At 41.8% G+C, this 16828-nt stretch overlaps 1 protein-coding gene across 5 annotated transcripts in view; it reads right to left on the reverse strand.

Annotated features, from left to right (window-relative positions):
* Positions 1-249: 249 nt before the first annotated feature.
* The window catches only part of LPAR3 (lysophosphatidic acid receptor 3), a 103900-nt gene continuing 87321 nt past the window's right edge, over positions 250-16828 (reverse strand). For all 5 annotated transcript variants that reach the window (XM_040470818.1, XM_040470816.1, XM_040470815.1 and 2 more), the window contains one exon: positions 250-2050. In XM_040470818.1, the coding sequence (XP_040326752.1) occupies positions 1722-2050 (329 nt within the window). In that variant the 3' untranslated portion in view covers positions 250-1721. The remainder of the gene's footprint in view (positions 2051-16828) is intronic.

Below are 16828 nucleotides of genomic sequence, written 5' to 3' on the forward strand. Positions count from 1 at the left end.
GCAGGGTACTAAAAACAGTGCTTTCCTCAAAATAAAACCTTTAAAGATCCCTTAGTAGCTATTCAGGGACTGGGATTCAATTTCAATCCTCCACCCTCTGGCCAGCTGTAGATTCGAGATGCTTACATAAAACATTGAGAGTATGTACTTCATGGCAAATTTGATTTTTCTTCTGCAATAGAAATGTGTGTTATAGTTACCACAGACTCTATTTTTACTTAGAAAATACACAAAGCAATAATGCACCTCAACAAGAGAGAACAAATTCTTTATTTAATTTTATAGGTGTTCTTGATATAAGCTTCAGATATACTCCACTTACTACATGGAGTTCGTGACATCTACACCTTCAAATCATAATACTCTCTATTTTAGGCCATTATATCTAAAAGCATGACTTTTCAAATTCTTTTATTACAAGTAGTTCTTGCACATAAATGTTACATCACAATAGCAAAAAAAAAATGTAAACTTCTTTTGCAAACTACATAAATATTATAATATCTGCCTTGAAGTTACTCTTATTTTAAAATCAGAATATATTCTAAATGCTTTATATAAAAAACTTTGGTCAGTAGCCTGTGTGTCTGAAGCTTTTTATTTTTCTTACTGACTTGCCTTTCGTGTTGCTTACGTATTTGAAGGCGAAAATTTTAAAAGAGAACTCAGATCAAAATTCAGTCCATATGTAAGACAAGTACCAGAAACATGTCAATAACTGTAAGCAAAATATGAAATGTGAAAATTATTCCATATACTAAAATCCGACAAGCCACCAGTGGTATGGAGTGAACTGAAAATAAGGACTCAAGTCAAGCTCATATATGGTCCTATATGAAAGGAATTGAGGCCCACTTATCAACATACCTTTTACTTTGCTGTATGTCTGTTTGCAAATGAATCACCTCTTTTTCTCTTCTTTTAGAGCACAGCAGGTCATTTCTACAGCTATAGTTCTAGACTGAAAAGTCTAGATGGCCAGTGAATTTATTTCACTACCGCTGTCCTTGAGGTCTTTAACTACAAATTAGAAATGTATAAACACACAGATGTGTATACACACCCATGCACACCTCGGCGATCACATCAAGGCCTTTTTTTCTGCTCTAAGAGAAGTTTCTAACATTTACTTTTTTTTTTTTTTTCTGTTTCTAAGTAAATCTTCTTCCTCAGAATGTTCTTTCATTTAAAAAATCAAGTCTAATCTGGAGCCCTTACTGATTTGTTTTTCTGAGATTCCTATTGAACACCTAGCTACTGGCCACGGTTTCTTTGAGGAAACAAATATAGCTGAAGCATTTAAAAAATTTTAAATGCGTGCAGAAAGAACTACATAGGCTTTCCAAGCAGCTATAGCAAGTGGCTCAAGTAACATCGTTATTTATCTTGGTCTAAGCCCTTTAACAACATCCTTTTAAAGCACAAAGAGAATGGCTACAAGATGGCGGCAGGGCCCAGAATGGTCCTCTGAGTGGTTCACAGGACATCACTCAGGAATCTGCTGTGCTGTCTTCCCTCTTTTGTGCATTTTCTCTAAACGCGCTGTGTCCCCTCTTTACTGCTCATGCTTTTAAACTATGTAAAGTGATTTTTAAAAAATCTGCCAGTGATTAATTTAGACCTCAAATAACACTGTAGGTGGGTGTTGTCAGAGGCAGGCAGCCATTCTTAACAGCTCCTCTCCCAGAGGAGGCCTGGGTGGGCACAGGGACACCCACAGCTTAGGAACTGCTCTTGTTGCAGACCGTGCCTTGACTGATACTGTCTTCCTTGTACTGGCTGCTCGTGTCGCTCCTGCTGAGGATGGTGGAGGGGATGCGGGAGGGGCGTCTCTCCGGGTTCCTCTCCTGAGAGAAGCAGCAGATCATCTTCTTCATGGTGCTGTACATGTCCTCGTCTTTGTAGGAGTAGATGATGGGGTTCATGACCGAGTTGAGCAGCGCCAGCAGCAGGAACCACCTTTTCACGTGCTGCACGCCACACTGCGTGCAGTTCAGGCCATCCAGCAGCAGAACCACCAGGCCCGGGGTCCAGCACACGACGAAGGCCCCTGCAGTGACAGAAAAGGAAGCCGGGCTGCTTATTTAGATTTCTTCTCACCCGGCCTTCAGTCAGCGGCATCAAGGGACCTTAAGGATTTGTTTTGACAACTGCAAAGCAAACTTCCACCCTTCCTCTGAGCACTTGAGACCTGGGCTCGTTAGAGGCAAACAGCTGGGCACGTCCTTGCCTATTAACCATGTTCTCTTTCAACTCCTTATCGGCTTACCCGGGGCTCCTAATTAGGGGCTCACATTTACCTCCCTCCTGCTAAGCACCACTCGTAGCTTCTCTCCGTCAGTTCTCTGAACCACACTAGAAGGCTGCTGAGTCATGACACACGCTTTGCAGAGGAGAAAACGAGGCCAAATTCCAGGAGTCTGTGTGGGGAGGCCTCACACCTCTGCTGTTCGCTAGATCAGATGTTCTGGGGCGCCTGGGTGGCTCAGTAGGAGAACTATCCGACTTCAGCTCAGGTCATGATTTCATGGTTCGTGAGTTCGAGCCCTGCGTCGGGCTCTATGCTGACAGCTCAGAGCCTGGAGCCTGCTTCGGATTCTGTGTCTACCCCTCAATCTGCTTCTCCCCCACTCACGTGCTCTCTCAAAAATAAATAAACATTAGGAATTTAATCAGATGTTCTGAATGTTCTCCTGACAATAAGACACACTGCATCTGTGGCATTCTCCTGGTCTCTTAAGTCACCTGTTCACAAATTGTATTCTTTATAAAACTATGTTGACAGAAAGCACTGTCTGCTTTTTGATATATTCATAGGCCATCTACTTAATACTCTGCTCTGGATTAGGTTTTTGTTCTTGTTGTTGTCAGAAAGAAATCTGTTTCAGGATGACATAGAAATGTGCTTGTAGCCAGTTTATTTAGCACAATTTTAGCACCAAGTGCACACGAAGGGTAATCTCTTCTGAGTCGCCAGATATCTGATCATACTTAGCTTACCACTAAGCTTTCTGACATGTTTTTCCTAAAATATGAGACATAGGCTCAAAATTCCCTTAGTTGCCATAACCTCAGATAACAGTGACAGCTCACATTTATACAATGCTTACTATGAGTGACGCGCTGGTGTAAATGCTTTTCCTCTATTAATTCACAGAACCACACTGTGAGGTAGACACTATTGTCATCCCCAGGAAACTGAGGCACAAAAGAAGTAACCAGCTCACCATCAGACAGCTTATAAGTAAGTAGGTCACCATCAAACATCTAATTTTGAACCTTGGCAGTTATTCTCCATATGGTTTCTTTTCCCTGAAGTCCTTATCATTTCTAAATGTTCTTGCTTATCCATTCGGTAAACATTCATTGTGAGCTAACAATGTGCCAGGAACTGTACTAGGCACTGAATGAGGCAAGGACTATGCATCCGGGAGCTAAAGTGCTACTGAGGAGACAGAATAAACAAGCAAGTCTGTAATCATATCACCAACTAGTTATTCCTACTGGTTAGAATTAGTCCTAGACTGTATCCCTCTTGTCACTTTATCTTCATTCTGAGAGATACAATAGGCAAGTCAAGAGTTGTAAAAAGGCCAGGTGAGGCTGTGAAATGCCATGAACTTTGGGGTCAGAAAGGTGTGCCCAGCTCCTCACTTTATGAACTCCATGAATGAGGCAAATCACTGTGCTTCTCTGGGCCATTCCCTCGTGTACAAAAGAAGGATAACACTCCTGACTGTGTGGGTGGTTGTGAGGGGTCAGAAGTAATGGAAAGTGGTTCCCAACATGGAGTTGGGTTCGCCAAGTAGTGATTATCATCAGATGCTTTGTCAAAGACATCTGCCAAATTAGATGTTTAGGAGTTATCAGGAGGGTTTAATTCCCCATTTCCTAATTCCAGCTCACCAAGGCTTCCCTTTTCATTCCCTCCTGTATCATTTTTGGTCTGGCTGACATATGTGAATAAAGACCTTGGAGATAAGAGATCAGAGACTGGCTCCTAACATTCACTTACTGTACGACTCTGGGAGACCCATGCCATCTGGCTGGGGTTCGGTTTCCTAAGCCATAAATTGAGGACTGTAGGCAAGTTTTGGGTTTTTCAAATTTAGGGCCAGGACATCTTCGTGGGCATGCAATCAATTTAATGGATTTGGACAAGTTTGGGGATTTTTAAATGAAAGAATGGAATGGAACAGCTCAGAGTGTATGTACAGACCAAGGAAAGTTCTGTTTCAGGCAATGTTTCAGTTTTACATACTATGTTTTCTGTGTGTATTGCTTATGAAGTAAACTATATTATTTCTGACTGTTGGGCTTTGTCAGAAAGTTTGAAAAATGTTAGTGTAGATAATCTTTAAGGCCCCATCCAGCTCCAACGGTCTCTATTTCCCATAACGGTAACATTTTTTGTTCTCTGCTATTCCCAAGAGAGCATTACTATGTTGTCAAGAGACAAGAACTAAAAACACCAGACATCAAAAGCTGTAGCTGCCAATTTTGAGGTGAAGACTCCTTTCTGTGTGAAATTGCATGATTCCAAAGAAATCCTGGTAGGAGGGTTCCAAGGTCCTTGTGTTAATGGGAAAGAGGGAAAAATATTGATTAACTTTATACTTTGTTAAATATGCATGTCAAAATTTAATAGAGTATATAACTTCCAAACCAATGGAAGGCAAAGAATGGAACCAAAGGAAAGGAAAAAAAAAAAAAAAGATCTCAATTAAAAAAAGGGGGTGGGGAGTGGATACGGTGAAACATAGCAAAGTAGGACAAATAAAGAATAAAAGAAGATACTGGAAATGAATCTAAAACACTGATAATCAAATTCAATGTTAATTGTGGTATTGTTTTTTTTTAAAAACAGGCGAACCTAAACAATTTGATGTCGGATATTACATCCACATGTGGTAAAACCAAAAGGGAAAGCAAGACGATTAACATGAAATTTAGGATATGGTTATTTCTATAGGAGAGAGGGTCACTGGGGTAGGACACATAGGCCACGCTAAAGATATTGGTAACGTTCTATTACACTGAGTGGCAAGTACACAGGTATTCTTTAAGGTTCTTTTTTATTCTTTTAATTGTTATTCTTTGCACTGTAGATATATCTTATATAATTTTGTCTGAATGTTGTATTTCACACAAACATATACACATGTCAAAACAGGATAAAAGTAAATTGCCAACATCTTTTCCTAAAAACTGTTTTACTTTTTACATTTTTTCCCTAATGTTTATTTATTTTTGAGAGAGAGACAGAGAGAGAGAGAATGAGCACAAGAGGGGCAGAGAGAGGGAGACATGAAACTAGAAACAGGCTCCAGGCTCTGAGCTGTCACAGCACAGAGCCTGATGTGGGGTGCGAACCTACCAGCCGTGAGATCATGAAACTAGCTGAAGTAGGACGTTTACCACTAAGCCACCCAGATACCCTTGAAAACAGTTTTTAAAAAGGGATTTTTTTTTTTTTTAAATCACAAAAGTTTTTTGTTTTTTTCCCCCAGCATGAAACTCTGGTTTAGATTAGTCAGGGGACCTAAAGACTCGAAATAAATCTCCAAAGTGACGCCTTGTTTGTCATAATGCAGTGATTCATACATATTCTCCCTTTGTATTGAATTGCATAAAATAATTCATTCAATCAACACTTGCCAAACCTATCATTGAGCAATGATTATAAGAATTTTGTATGAATTAACCATTTACTCTTCATGACAACCCTATTAGTATTATTAACACTATCTAAAAATACCAATGCTACTCTCATTTTAAACCTCAGGAAACTGGAGCATAGCGAAGCAAGGTAAAATGTTCAAAGCCACACTGCTCATAAATGGAAGAGCCAGGATTTAAACCCAGGCATCCTGGTACCAGAGCCTGTGCTCTTGTCCACATGCTAGGCTGTTCAGCAATGGACACAGAATCTTATTACTAGAGTGATGGGGAAGGCAGAAGGGTAGTTTTAGCCTGTGAAGCTCCATTTATGGTATGTCATGTCTGACTGTGAAGCTGCATATGTCATGATTAAGTCATTCTTTGGTTTGCTAGCATAAAGATTTCCTGGCGGGCGGGCAGGCAGGCAGGCAAGCAGGCAGGGAGGAAGGGAGGGAGGAAGGAAGGAAGGCAGAGAGGGAGAGAGGGAGGGAGAAAGGAAGGAAGGGAGGATGGAGGAAAGGATGGAAGGAAGGGAGAGAGGGAAGAAGGGAGGAAGGAAAGTAGGGAAGAAGGGAGGGAGGGAAGAAAGAAGGAATGGAGGAAGGGACGGGAGGAAAGAAGGGAGAAAGAATTCCAACAAAAATATAGGCTGGCCGCAGGAGTAAGAAGAAACAAAAATCTGCTGACCTTTTCTTTATACTGTTTCCAAGAACAACAGAATGCAAGCCTTCTTTGACGGAGCAGCCGAAACACCCTGAGCTGCCAGAGAACCCGTGCTTCGGCATGCCGTCTGAGGTGATGGCTGCACACAGGGCAATAGGCCTGGGAAACACGCCGCTTCCTGACTCCTCCACTCGGCAGCCAAGTTCTCCCACCAAACACATCTCAGGGTAGATGCACGGTTTACCTAGCAGTTTGTTCTTTGGTGGGGGAGGCGGTTAATGTAGGTCGACAGCTAGTTATGAGGCCCCCAAAACAATTTAAAAGGAGAAGAACATGTTGGGAATGGTTTTGGCCTTGGGAATCTGTCATCTTGGAGAATTCCTACAGAATGAAGGAGATGTCAAAAACAAACAGATGGGCAACTGGCCTATTCCTTAAAAAGGGGACAGATGATGGACCCTGGGAAATATAGATCAGTCAGTCCCCTATCAAATTCCAAAAAGTTTTGGAAGAAAAAGCTAACGCAAATGTTTTTTGAGTATTTAAACTCAATGCTCAGACCATGCTAGCTGGGAATAAGAGTTTTCAAAGAGAGGTCAGGACAAGTCCTAAACACTTTTTTTTTTTTTTTTTTTTTAAATCAGGCATTAACAAATAGGAATGGATCCAAGGTGCCTATTTGGGAACCAGTGGAAAGAAAATCAAGTATGTTCCCCTGGAGAAGAAAAGGCTTAGGAAAGACGTGATGTGCTAACTGCCTCAAAAGCCTGAAAGACCATCATGTAGAAAAAGAAAGTGCAGGGGCGCCTGGGTGGCTCAGTCAGTTAAGCATCCGACTTTGGCTCAGGTCATGATCTCACGGTTTGTGGGTTCGAGCCCTGCGTTGGGCTCTGGGCTAACAGCTCAGAGCCTGGAGTCTGCTTCAGATTCTGTGTCTCCCTCTCTCTCTCTACCCCTCCCCAGCTTGCACTCTGTCTCTCTCTCTCTCAAAAGTAAATAAAACATTTAAAAAGAAAAGAAAAAGAAAGCGCAGACTTATCCTGCGCCATGGCAAAAGGGGACTGAAACAGAGGGAAAAGTACAAAGGGGCAAAATTTGGATGTGATAGTTTTTTCTAAGTAATGAAGCTATTTAGCAGGGGAACCGGTTCTTCAGTGAGCAGAGAGCCTTCCCTCAGCTGACTACCTCCTTTGCCTAGACAATCCTGAGATGTACAAAGGGAAGGGATTTTTCCTAATTGAGAGAGATGGTTAAGTGGCTTCTGAACTCTTTTCCAAGTAGAAAATTGCCACATTCTACGAGACTAGGAATTTCAACCTCTCATAAAATTCAAACAAATTTGACTTGTTTGTTTCCTGGACACAATGATCAGACAGTATGTCTAAAAACTATGGAGATGAATACTTTGAGCTAACTGTTCCCAAACCCGACTGGTCATCCAAATTACCAGGGCAGGTTTTTGATAATGCAGATTCCCTGGTCCCACATCAGACCCAACAGTCAGAACGTCGGGGGTGGGATGTGGAAATCTGTAGGACTCAAAAGTTCCCTGGGGGGTAATTGTGCACAGCCGGTTTTGCAAACCATTTCTCTATGCTGACTCAAAGAGTTTAATCAAGCCGACCCCGTGAGCAAAACTGTAGACTCCACAGATACATAGCAAAAAGTAACTGAAAAGAGAGAGGGGGGGCAGATTTCTTTAAAATAAGCAAATAAGCACCTCTACACATGAATATCTTCAGCTTCCACTTGGAAAAATGTTTGAGCACATCCTATACGTAAATAAACGTACAAACACTAGCAGCAAAGCTGGATTGCAGGCAAGGCGTGCACACTCCTCCTCTGGCCTCTATGGGCCCTCTGGTTTGCCCTGACGGGAATGCCTTCCTGCCTCCTAATCCACGATCTACTTTTCTTTCTAAGCTTAGCTCAATTTCTGCCTCCTCCATGGACCTCCGCCTTCATCCAGCCCACAGTGATCCTTCCTTCTTCTCAGCTCCTGTGGCACTTTCACCGACAACATCCACGTGGCACCGAGCTCGCTGCCTGCCTCATTCACTCTAACATTTCCCGAGAGCTCTGGGCCAGGCAGTGTGCTCAAGGCTTTACACACACCGGTCATTTAACACTCACAGCCCTGTGAGGTTGCCACTCTTACCATTATCCCAAGCTTACGTATGGTGATTTGAAGTTCAGAGTGGCTCAAGAATTTGTCCTGGGTCCAGAAGCCAACAAATACAAGAGTCATAATTTGAACCCGGGGCGAACTCCCTCATGCAAACCCCTGGGCACTGGGCTATCCTGGAGGTAGTTTTTTTTTTTTTTTTAATTTTTTTTTTTAACGTTTATTTATTTTTGAGACAGAGAGAGACAGAGCATGAATGGGGGAGGGTCAGAGAGAGGGAGACACAGAATCCGAATCAGGCTCCAGGCTCTGAGCTGTCAGCACAGAGCCCGACGCCGGGCTTGAATCCACGGACCGCGAGATCATGACCTGAGCCGAAGTTCGGCCGCTTAACTGAGTGAGCCACCCAGGGGCCCCTGGAGGTAGTTTTTAATACACATGTCCTCTTTCTGAGGCCTGTGGTAAGCTCCCTAAGCATGTGGATCTGCCTCATCACAGTCTGTATTCTCAGGACTAAGTATGAAGCCCCACACTCAGCAGACAGGAGTCAGTTGAAGGTGACTGAAATTTAGTAAGAGCCCTCCCAGGGCCAGGTACTGTACGAGTTGTTAACATCTGCTGTTGTGAACGGTTGTACAGTCCTGCCCTTCACAGGCTGACAGGCAGGGAACTTGGATGCTACATGTGATGATTTTGACTGTTGTCACAGAAAGTCTCAGGCGAAGTGGCAGCCAGTTGAGCTGGGTGTTGAAGGTCAAGACCAGCAGTGCAGAGGTGAAAACAGCATGATGCATTGGGAGAGTTCCAAAGAGTTCAGAATGGTTTTAACCCAGAGCTGTGACTGAGGAAGTATGGGTAAAGTCTGACAGATGACACAGGCCAGACCCATGTTGCTGATTCACTGTCATCTTCATACCACACTCCCCATCCCAATACATATACACACACCAGGCACCTCTGAGCAAGGGCCCTGTGGGAAACACTCAGGAGTTGGGATTTATTGTAAAGATCAGACCCCATAAGCCTTTGCCCTCAGGTGTCCATTGTAGTAATGAACTAATTTCTCTCCCAAGTGTCTAGAATGGTATGAGTCATATATCATCCTTGGGAAGATTAGAAATATCTCTACTTTCTGTGGTTCATAAAGGAATCCCATTGAGAAAGCTTAGATCAGAGGTTTTTCAGACTCCATTGCAACTCATTAGCGAGCTGTGAAATCAACTTAGTGGGCTGTAACCAGCAATTTTCTAAAAGATGAAATGGCACAGAACAGAAAACATCAGAGTGCAGCAAGTATAGTAAGGGTATGTTTCATGAAACTTGTTTCAGTTACACACAAAAATGTGTGCGTGAACTGGGCCATAATATAGAATGCACACTATTTCTTATTGTGGGTCCTGATTTAAAAAAAAAAAAAAAAAAAGGAAAACCCACTTCTATAGATCAGTGGTTTTTTTCAAGTCAGACTTCCCAAAGGAAACCTCTTGTCAAAGTTCAAAATCCAAACTCCTCTGACTCAAGACAGAGATGGGCAGCAGGGGGTGAGAAGGAGTTGAGTAAAGCCCTTCACAGCAGAACCCATGCACTACGACCCCCACTCCACACATGTACACACACTGAGGCACCCCTGGGAGTCCCACCGACTGCTGTTTGAAAACGACTGCTGCAGAATGGTAGTTCCTTTAAGGTTTTTGATCAGGAGCACGGATACGTCTTAAATTTTAGAGTGAAGCTTTCAGTGCTGGGGATGGACAAGTGGAGCTCGAAGTCCGCATCAGAACCACCTGGCAGGGGTGGGGGCTCTTCAAAGTTCAGATTTCTGGGCCCTCCCCAGACCTACCAAGTGAGAAACTGATGAAAGTAAGATCTGGGCATCTTCAGGTTGAGCCGGCTCCCTGGGGAATGCTTTACAAGCATGAGACCCACTGTTCTGGCCGGGAGACTCCCCCGAAGACTGGCTACAATTCAGGCGAGAATGGTAAGGATGGGAAGAGCAGTGCTGGTGGAGATGGACAGAAGCAGATGGTTATAAGCAGACGGTAAGGAGGACTGGATGTGAGAACAGAGGGAGAGGAAAGAATCTGGGTGACTAGGTCATATGTGGCTCTGATAACCAGTCAGAGGGGGCAGCAGAGGGACAGGTTTAGAAGGAGACAGGGTCCGGTTTTATATGCATCTGGTGTGTGGACTACCCATGGCTCCTCCAGCCAGAGACGTGTAGAAGGCAGTCGGCAGCTTGAGAGCTCCAAATTGAAATGTTGACTTGGGAGTCACCAGCAGTAGGTGGCAACTTTGGCCATATGTCCTTCCGTTAATAAATATTTACTAAGCAATCACCTACCATGTGCCAGCTACTAAGAGTGAACATTTTCATGATGATTACATTTGCATAACAAATCTAATTTCCTTCTATTACCGAGTGACAGGTCAGTTACGTTGACAAGAAGCAATTAGGTTTTATTTTAATGAGGCACTATGTTCCTTCAGTACCTGTTTAAGAGACTCGCTAATTGTCCCATTAGACTATAAATGAGCTTTCCTCTGGTAATTAAATAAACTAGTTTCAGTGCCATACTCAAAAACCAGTATCATGAGTTCAATGTTGATTTTTAAAGTACAGTGAATCATATACTAGAATATGCAATTACAGTGCTGAAATGCTATTTAATGACTGCAATTTAAGGTAATCAGAAATATCAAATTAAGGAATGTCTAACACTTAGGAAGATAGAATTACAAATGAAAATATTGGTGACAAGTGAAATAAAAGATCTTCCCAAGTCCCTAATCAATATCATGTTAGACAGTCTATAACAGCCCTCCTCTCTTCTTTGGAAGTTTTCAAAATACCTCAAAAAACCTTCCGGTTAATACTTCACCCCCACATCACACAGGACATCGGAAGGAAGAACACCAGTCCATCTAAGAAGAAGGGTCCCTCACGGGACTATATTTAAGATAGTTCAACATTCTTGGGGTTTTCGTGACAGGATGTGCAGAAGACAAAGACTTCAAGTTGCATGAAACCTGTTCTTCAGGACTCATATAGTTTTTTCTATTCCGCTAGTCACGCTTGTAGCCGTATTTTTCTCTGTTTAAAAATTCACACGTGCAGGGGCGCCTGGGTGGCTCAGTCGGTTAAGCATCTGACTTTGGCTCAGGTCATGATCTCATGGTTTGTGAGTTTGTGCCCCTCGTCGGGCTCTGTGCTGACAACTCAGAGCCTGGAGCCTGCTTTGGATTCTGTGTCTCCCTCTCTCTCTCTCTGCCCCTCCCCCGCTAGTGCTCTGTCTCTCTCTCCCTCTCTTTCTCAAAAATAAACAAACATTAAAAATTAAAAAAAAAAATCACACATGCAATTAAAAAAAAATCCTGACATGTGAGCGGCACACAAATAAAACATCTATACCAATTAAAGCAATCACTCACACCGAATTGTTGCGCTTTGGCACGTGGACTACTCATTTCATCACACAGGAGGATGTATTTTAAATATGTTCAGTCTGTTATTCTTTGTTTTCAGTCCAGGAAAAAGTGGCAGGGCACAGGCAATAATGCTAACCTAGTAAGCCACAGGGCTGTCTGATTTACTAAAATAGAAAATTACAACTCTACATAAAACAAGGGAGGCCCTCCTCTTATTTGAAAAGGAATCTGAAAAGTAAAAACTTTAAGGTAAAAAGCTGTTCTTGGTCAGAAGTGTTATCATGTTCAAGTCACACGTTAACAGAGTATTTAAGTGGGCATGCTGTTGTGGCATCAGGTAATTTGTTCAATGATTTCAAACTAACACTACCAGATGTGGTTTGACTCTAAATTCATATTCGTTTAGCCACAGTGTTTCAGAAATCCAATAATTCAGAAAACAGATTGTCACATATGTGAAAGGAATGAAAATATATACTTTCAGTAAACCTATTTTTACTACAAAAGCAAGAAAACGCTAAGACACTTCAAATAGAAGATGAGCAGTTAAGCATTCCACAAATGATTCATTTAACACTATTGTCACTTCTGCTTGGCCTTTTGACTCTAACAACTGGTTTTAGACACTTGTTTTAAATTTGTGGCCAGCTTTGGAAGACTGAAAATCTCAGTGCCCAGGGGTTACGAGATAAAATTTAAAGGAGAGACATAGCAGCTAGAACCACAGCCTAGACCTAATTCTAGTGTTTAACTCTGGGCCACAGCTGGAAATCATAAACTGACTAAGTAAGAAACACCATCTCCACCTCCAGACTCCTCTTTAAGCATAATATGTATGGACTAACAATACCTCAGAACCTCACTAGTATATCAAGAACTCTCTAGCATCTAAGAAAAGGTGTGAGGTCAGCTGTGTGTATTGAGAGAGTGACAGCTATTTGCTTGGTATGATTTTAAAGATGGAGAGATCCCAACTAGTCTGCCCAAGGATCTGAAATTCTTGCTGGAGTCATTCCTTCAGATTAGAAAGGTCTCTGTTGCACCCTACCTAAAAATGTTAACATTATTAAGCTACAGGCATAGAATATTTTATCACACAAACTGTCATTAGCACGGAGCGGGGTTCTGAGAGGACGTTAAAGGAGTATCTTTGATGGGGTTGAACATTTTCAAAACGAGGGTTGAACATTTCCTAAAGTATGGGACACTGCATAGAAAAGTTGACTTGCGTAGAATATGAGATTCTGGATGAAATACCAGATGGCACAAAATACCATTCTGAATTCAGAGGGAGGGAACAGGAATTAGTAGGAGCAGCACTTGACTTAGGGAAAGTTGGGCCTGGAAGAGCAACAGCATGTTATAGCTTAGGACTTACAACGTCATGACGCAAGAGCCGTCACCCTCCTTCCTATGCCCCTGGCTGCCATCAATAATCCACCACAGTACCTGCTTCTGAATCCACATATGGCCTCCAATCCTTCCTTCACAGCACAGCTCTAAGCTGCCTCTAGCAATCAGATGGAATTTGCCTTTGGGAGGAAACCCACTTAACCATCCTGTTATAGTAAAAAGTGGATAGGCTGGAGATTAAGCAGACACTGAGTTGACTACGGGCGAATCCATTCACCTTCCTGGGCCTCCTACCAGTTTCTAAGCTATGGAATGATACTGATTTGACAGGATTTTTGTGAAAATGTCATGAGATCATGCATGGAGTGTCCAACACAGAAACTCCCCAGAAAATGGTAGTTCTGACTACTCAGTGTTGCTTATTTCCCCTGCTGTGCTTCCTAAGGCAATTCACAATCCGGTAGAACACTTCAGTCGCTGTTGTGCACGCGCATGCACGCGTACTCACACACACACACGATTTATGATGCTCGGTCCTATTCGCATCTGGCTGCCATGCTAGCCCGATCCTCAAGATTCCTTTTGTGTCTTATTCAACTTGGGATACCCAGTGCTTAGCCAAGCACCATGTATACAGTACTTACCAAAAACTCGCTACATGAAGGAGTAAGGGATCTCAATCCGAATCCAGACCCTAGAGTATGCTTCTTAAAAGGTCGTTATGTTTCTCTGCTCCCAATTTCACCTGTATACTAATGGAATTGGACTAGAATGACCTGCAAGGTTCCTTTTGGCCCTCACATTTGATTGTCTGAGTTGCACGCAGAGCTTCCTTCAGTCATGGCCAATGTGTAGTCCCAAGTAACTGAACAGAAAAGCAAATACGGATGCTCTCTATGGTGCCAAGTGAGAGAGACAATTTTATGGTAAATCTAAGGTGCATGTTACATGATTCCAGCAGAAACTGGTGTTTAGGTGGGGAAGCCCAGAATGCTCTCAGATACCAATGTTTATTCAATTAATGTATGGTGAGCACTTAAGTGTCATGCGCTATGCTAATCACTATGCTAGCACTATGCTAATCACTGGGAATAGCAAGACAAAGAAGACAGAGGAGTAACTGATTACCAAGCAGGGTGTGCACAAGATACTGTAAGAGCATACTGCCTGACGGTCTTCACAAGAGTTGAAGTTGACCCTGTTCTCTACAGGGTCACCATGGACTGAGTTTTTAAAGTGACAGAAATGTTAAGGATACCCTATGGCAGTGTAGCTATTATTACCTTGTTTTCAACATAAACAATATTTTTGATATATTAAAAACAATCTTGTTGAAACACTGGAAGAGTTGACAATAATATTGATATAAACAATAACAGTACTGAAAATAATACTACCAATGTAGAAGATGTTCATAATATATTGTTGAATTTACAAAAAAAAAAGCAGGTTACAAAACACTATGGGTATAGTAGGAATTCATTCTGATTAAAAAGAAGTTAAGCATGCATTGTGTATGAACATGTGTGCACTTAGAAAAGACCACAAAATATACAGTATTTCCAAATACGCTAGCGAAGATAATCTCCAGGCAGCATGAGCCAAGTGCTATTTACCTTCTTCCTTATATCTTTCATTATCGTCTTTATTTCTTCGCTAGGAGTATATCTTTTGTTATAAAAAGCTCTCACTAAAGCTATTTTTGTTTCTATTTTGGGTACAAATATATCTACATGCACTAGATTTCTACTTCGAGAAATGCCATCAGACTGATCCTATGTAGCTGAAAAACAAGAAGGTCAAGACTGCCTCTCCTAACAAATCTCTTAATAGGAGTTTCACTCCATGTTACCTTCAGATAGTTTGCTAAATAGAAAAAAGCACAGTAAGAGTCTGAGAAAATCATGAAATGGTAAAACCATGTCATAAACCTTGAAGGAGAACCAATAAAAGTCAATTCTGTAAAATGTGAGGTTTATTATCGCAGTGTTAATTAAAAAACATTTTCCACTAGTTTTACATTAATCGCAAGAGGAACAGGTAAAGAAAGGAGGACGTACTATACTCTCTGAGCCAAAAGATCCCAAATGATCACTTCTCCTCCCCACAAGAGCATGTGTGTGTATATATATATATAACATATACATATGTATGTGTGTGTGTTTGTGTGTGTGTGTGTGTGTGTGTGTATCATCCAACAAAAATTTATTGAGCCCCAAGAGGAGCCAATGTTAGTGCTAATTACCCAGGACACAGAAGTAAACAAGATGGACAGGAACTCTTTCCCTGGTCCTGACTTCACCAGCTCCTTCTCATTGTTTAGTTCTCAGCTCCAAGTATGCCCTTTGGAGAGGTCTTCCTTTGTGACAAATAAAGTCGTGCCCAGTCCAGCCATTCCCTAAAATATTGGTTTCCTTGTATCACTCTCTGCAATGATCTTTATTTGTTGGCTGGTTGACTGACGGATTTACTAACTGCCCATCACCCCAACTGGAAAGTAAACATGAAAGTGGGGCCTTTGCCCACTGAATTCATCTGCAGGCACATTCCATGTATACAGCACTTTCTAGTTCCTTTATGGAGGTTCTGATTCTAAGTCTGGAGTGGGGCCCAAAGACCTGAATGTTTAACAAATACTCCAAGAGACTCTCCTACTCAGGGCAAATGTGCAAAGTGCCAGATTCTATACAAACCCAAGTCTTAATTTTCATCCACTAATTCAAAAATTTGATGACCATCCATTAAGAGAATGGCTTCTTAGGGATCCTTCTGTTGGAAAGGGAAAGTCTTTAATTCTGATAGACTCTGTAGAGTCATGTGAAATGTAATTTGGTAATACTGAATGGGATAGACCTATAGGAAATTATGAAAAACCATTACCAGTCAGGCTTCTATTCAAGAAAAAATATTTGGTAAAGTACAACCTAATAACTTATTATAATGGATCAACTGTGCCATCAGAAAAAGAAAAAAAAATATTTGGAAACATATTTCTAGTCAGCATTGAGCAAATCTGCAAAGTTTGATAGAAGGAATACGAGGAAATGGGTGGCTTATGTATACAGCAAAGTAAAGTAGGAGGACCTACGTAGAATATGTGTAAAAGATAACACTGGAAGGATGGAATGCAAGCCGGTGCAGCCACTGTGGAAAACAGTATGGAGGTTCCTCAAAAAACTAAAAATAGAACTACCCTACGACCAACCCAGCAATTCCACTACTAGGTATTTATCCAAGGGATACAGGTGTGCTGTTTCGAAGGGGCACATGCACCCTAATATTTGTAGCAGCACTATCAACAATAGCTAAAGTATGGAAAGAGCCCAAATGTCCATCAATGGATGAATGGATAAAGAAGGTGTGGTATATATATACAATGGAGTATTACTCGGCAATCAAAAAGAATGAAATCTTGCCATTTGCAGCTATGTGGATGGAACCGGAGGGTATTATGCTAAGCGAAATTAGAGAAAGACAAATATCATATGACTTCACTCATATGAGGACTTTAAGACACAGAACAGATGTACACAAGGGAAGGGAAGCAAAAAGGATATAAAAACAGGGAAGGGAACAAAACACAAAAGACTCTTAAATACA

Source organism: Herpailurus yagouaroundi, unplaced genomic scaffold (genome assembly GCF_014898765.1).
Source record: "Herpailurus yagouaroundi ecotype Mexico unplaced genomic scaffold, PumYag 77, whole genome shotgun sequence".
Classification (NCBI taxonomy): Eukaryota; Metazoa; Chordata; class Mammalia; order Carnivora; family Felidae; genus Herpailurus; species Herpailurus yagouaroundi.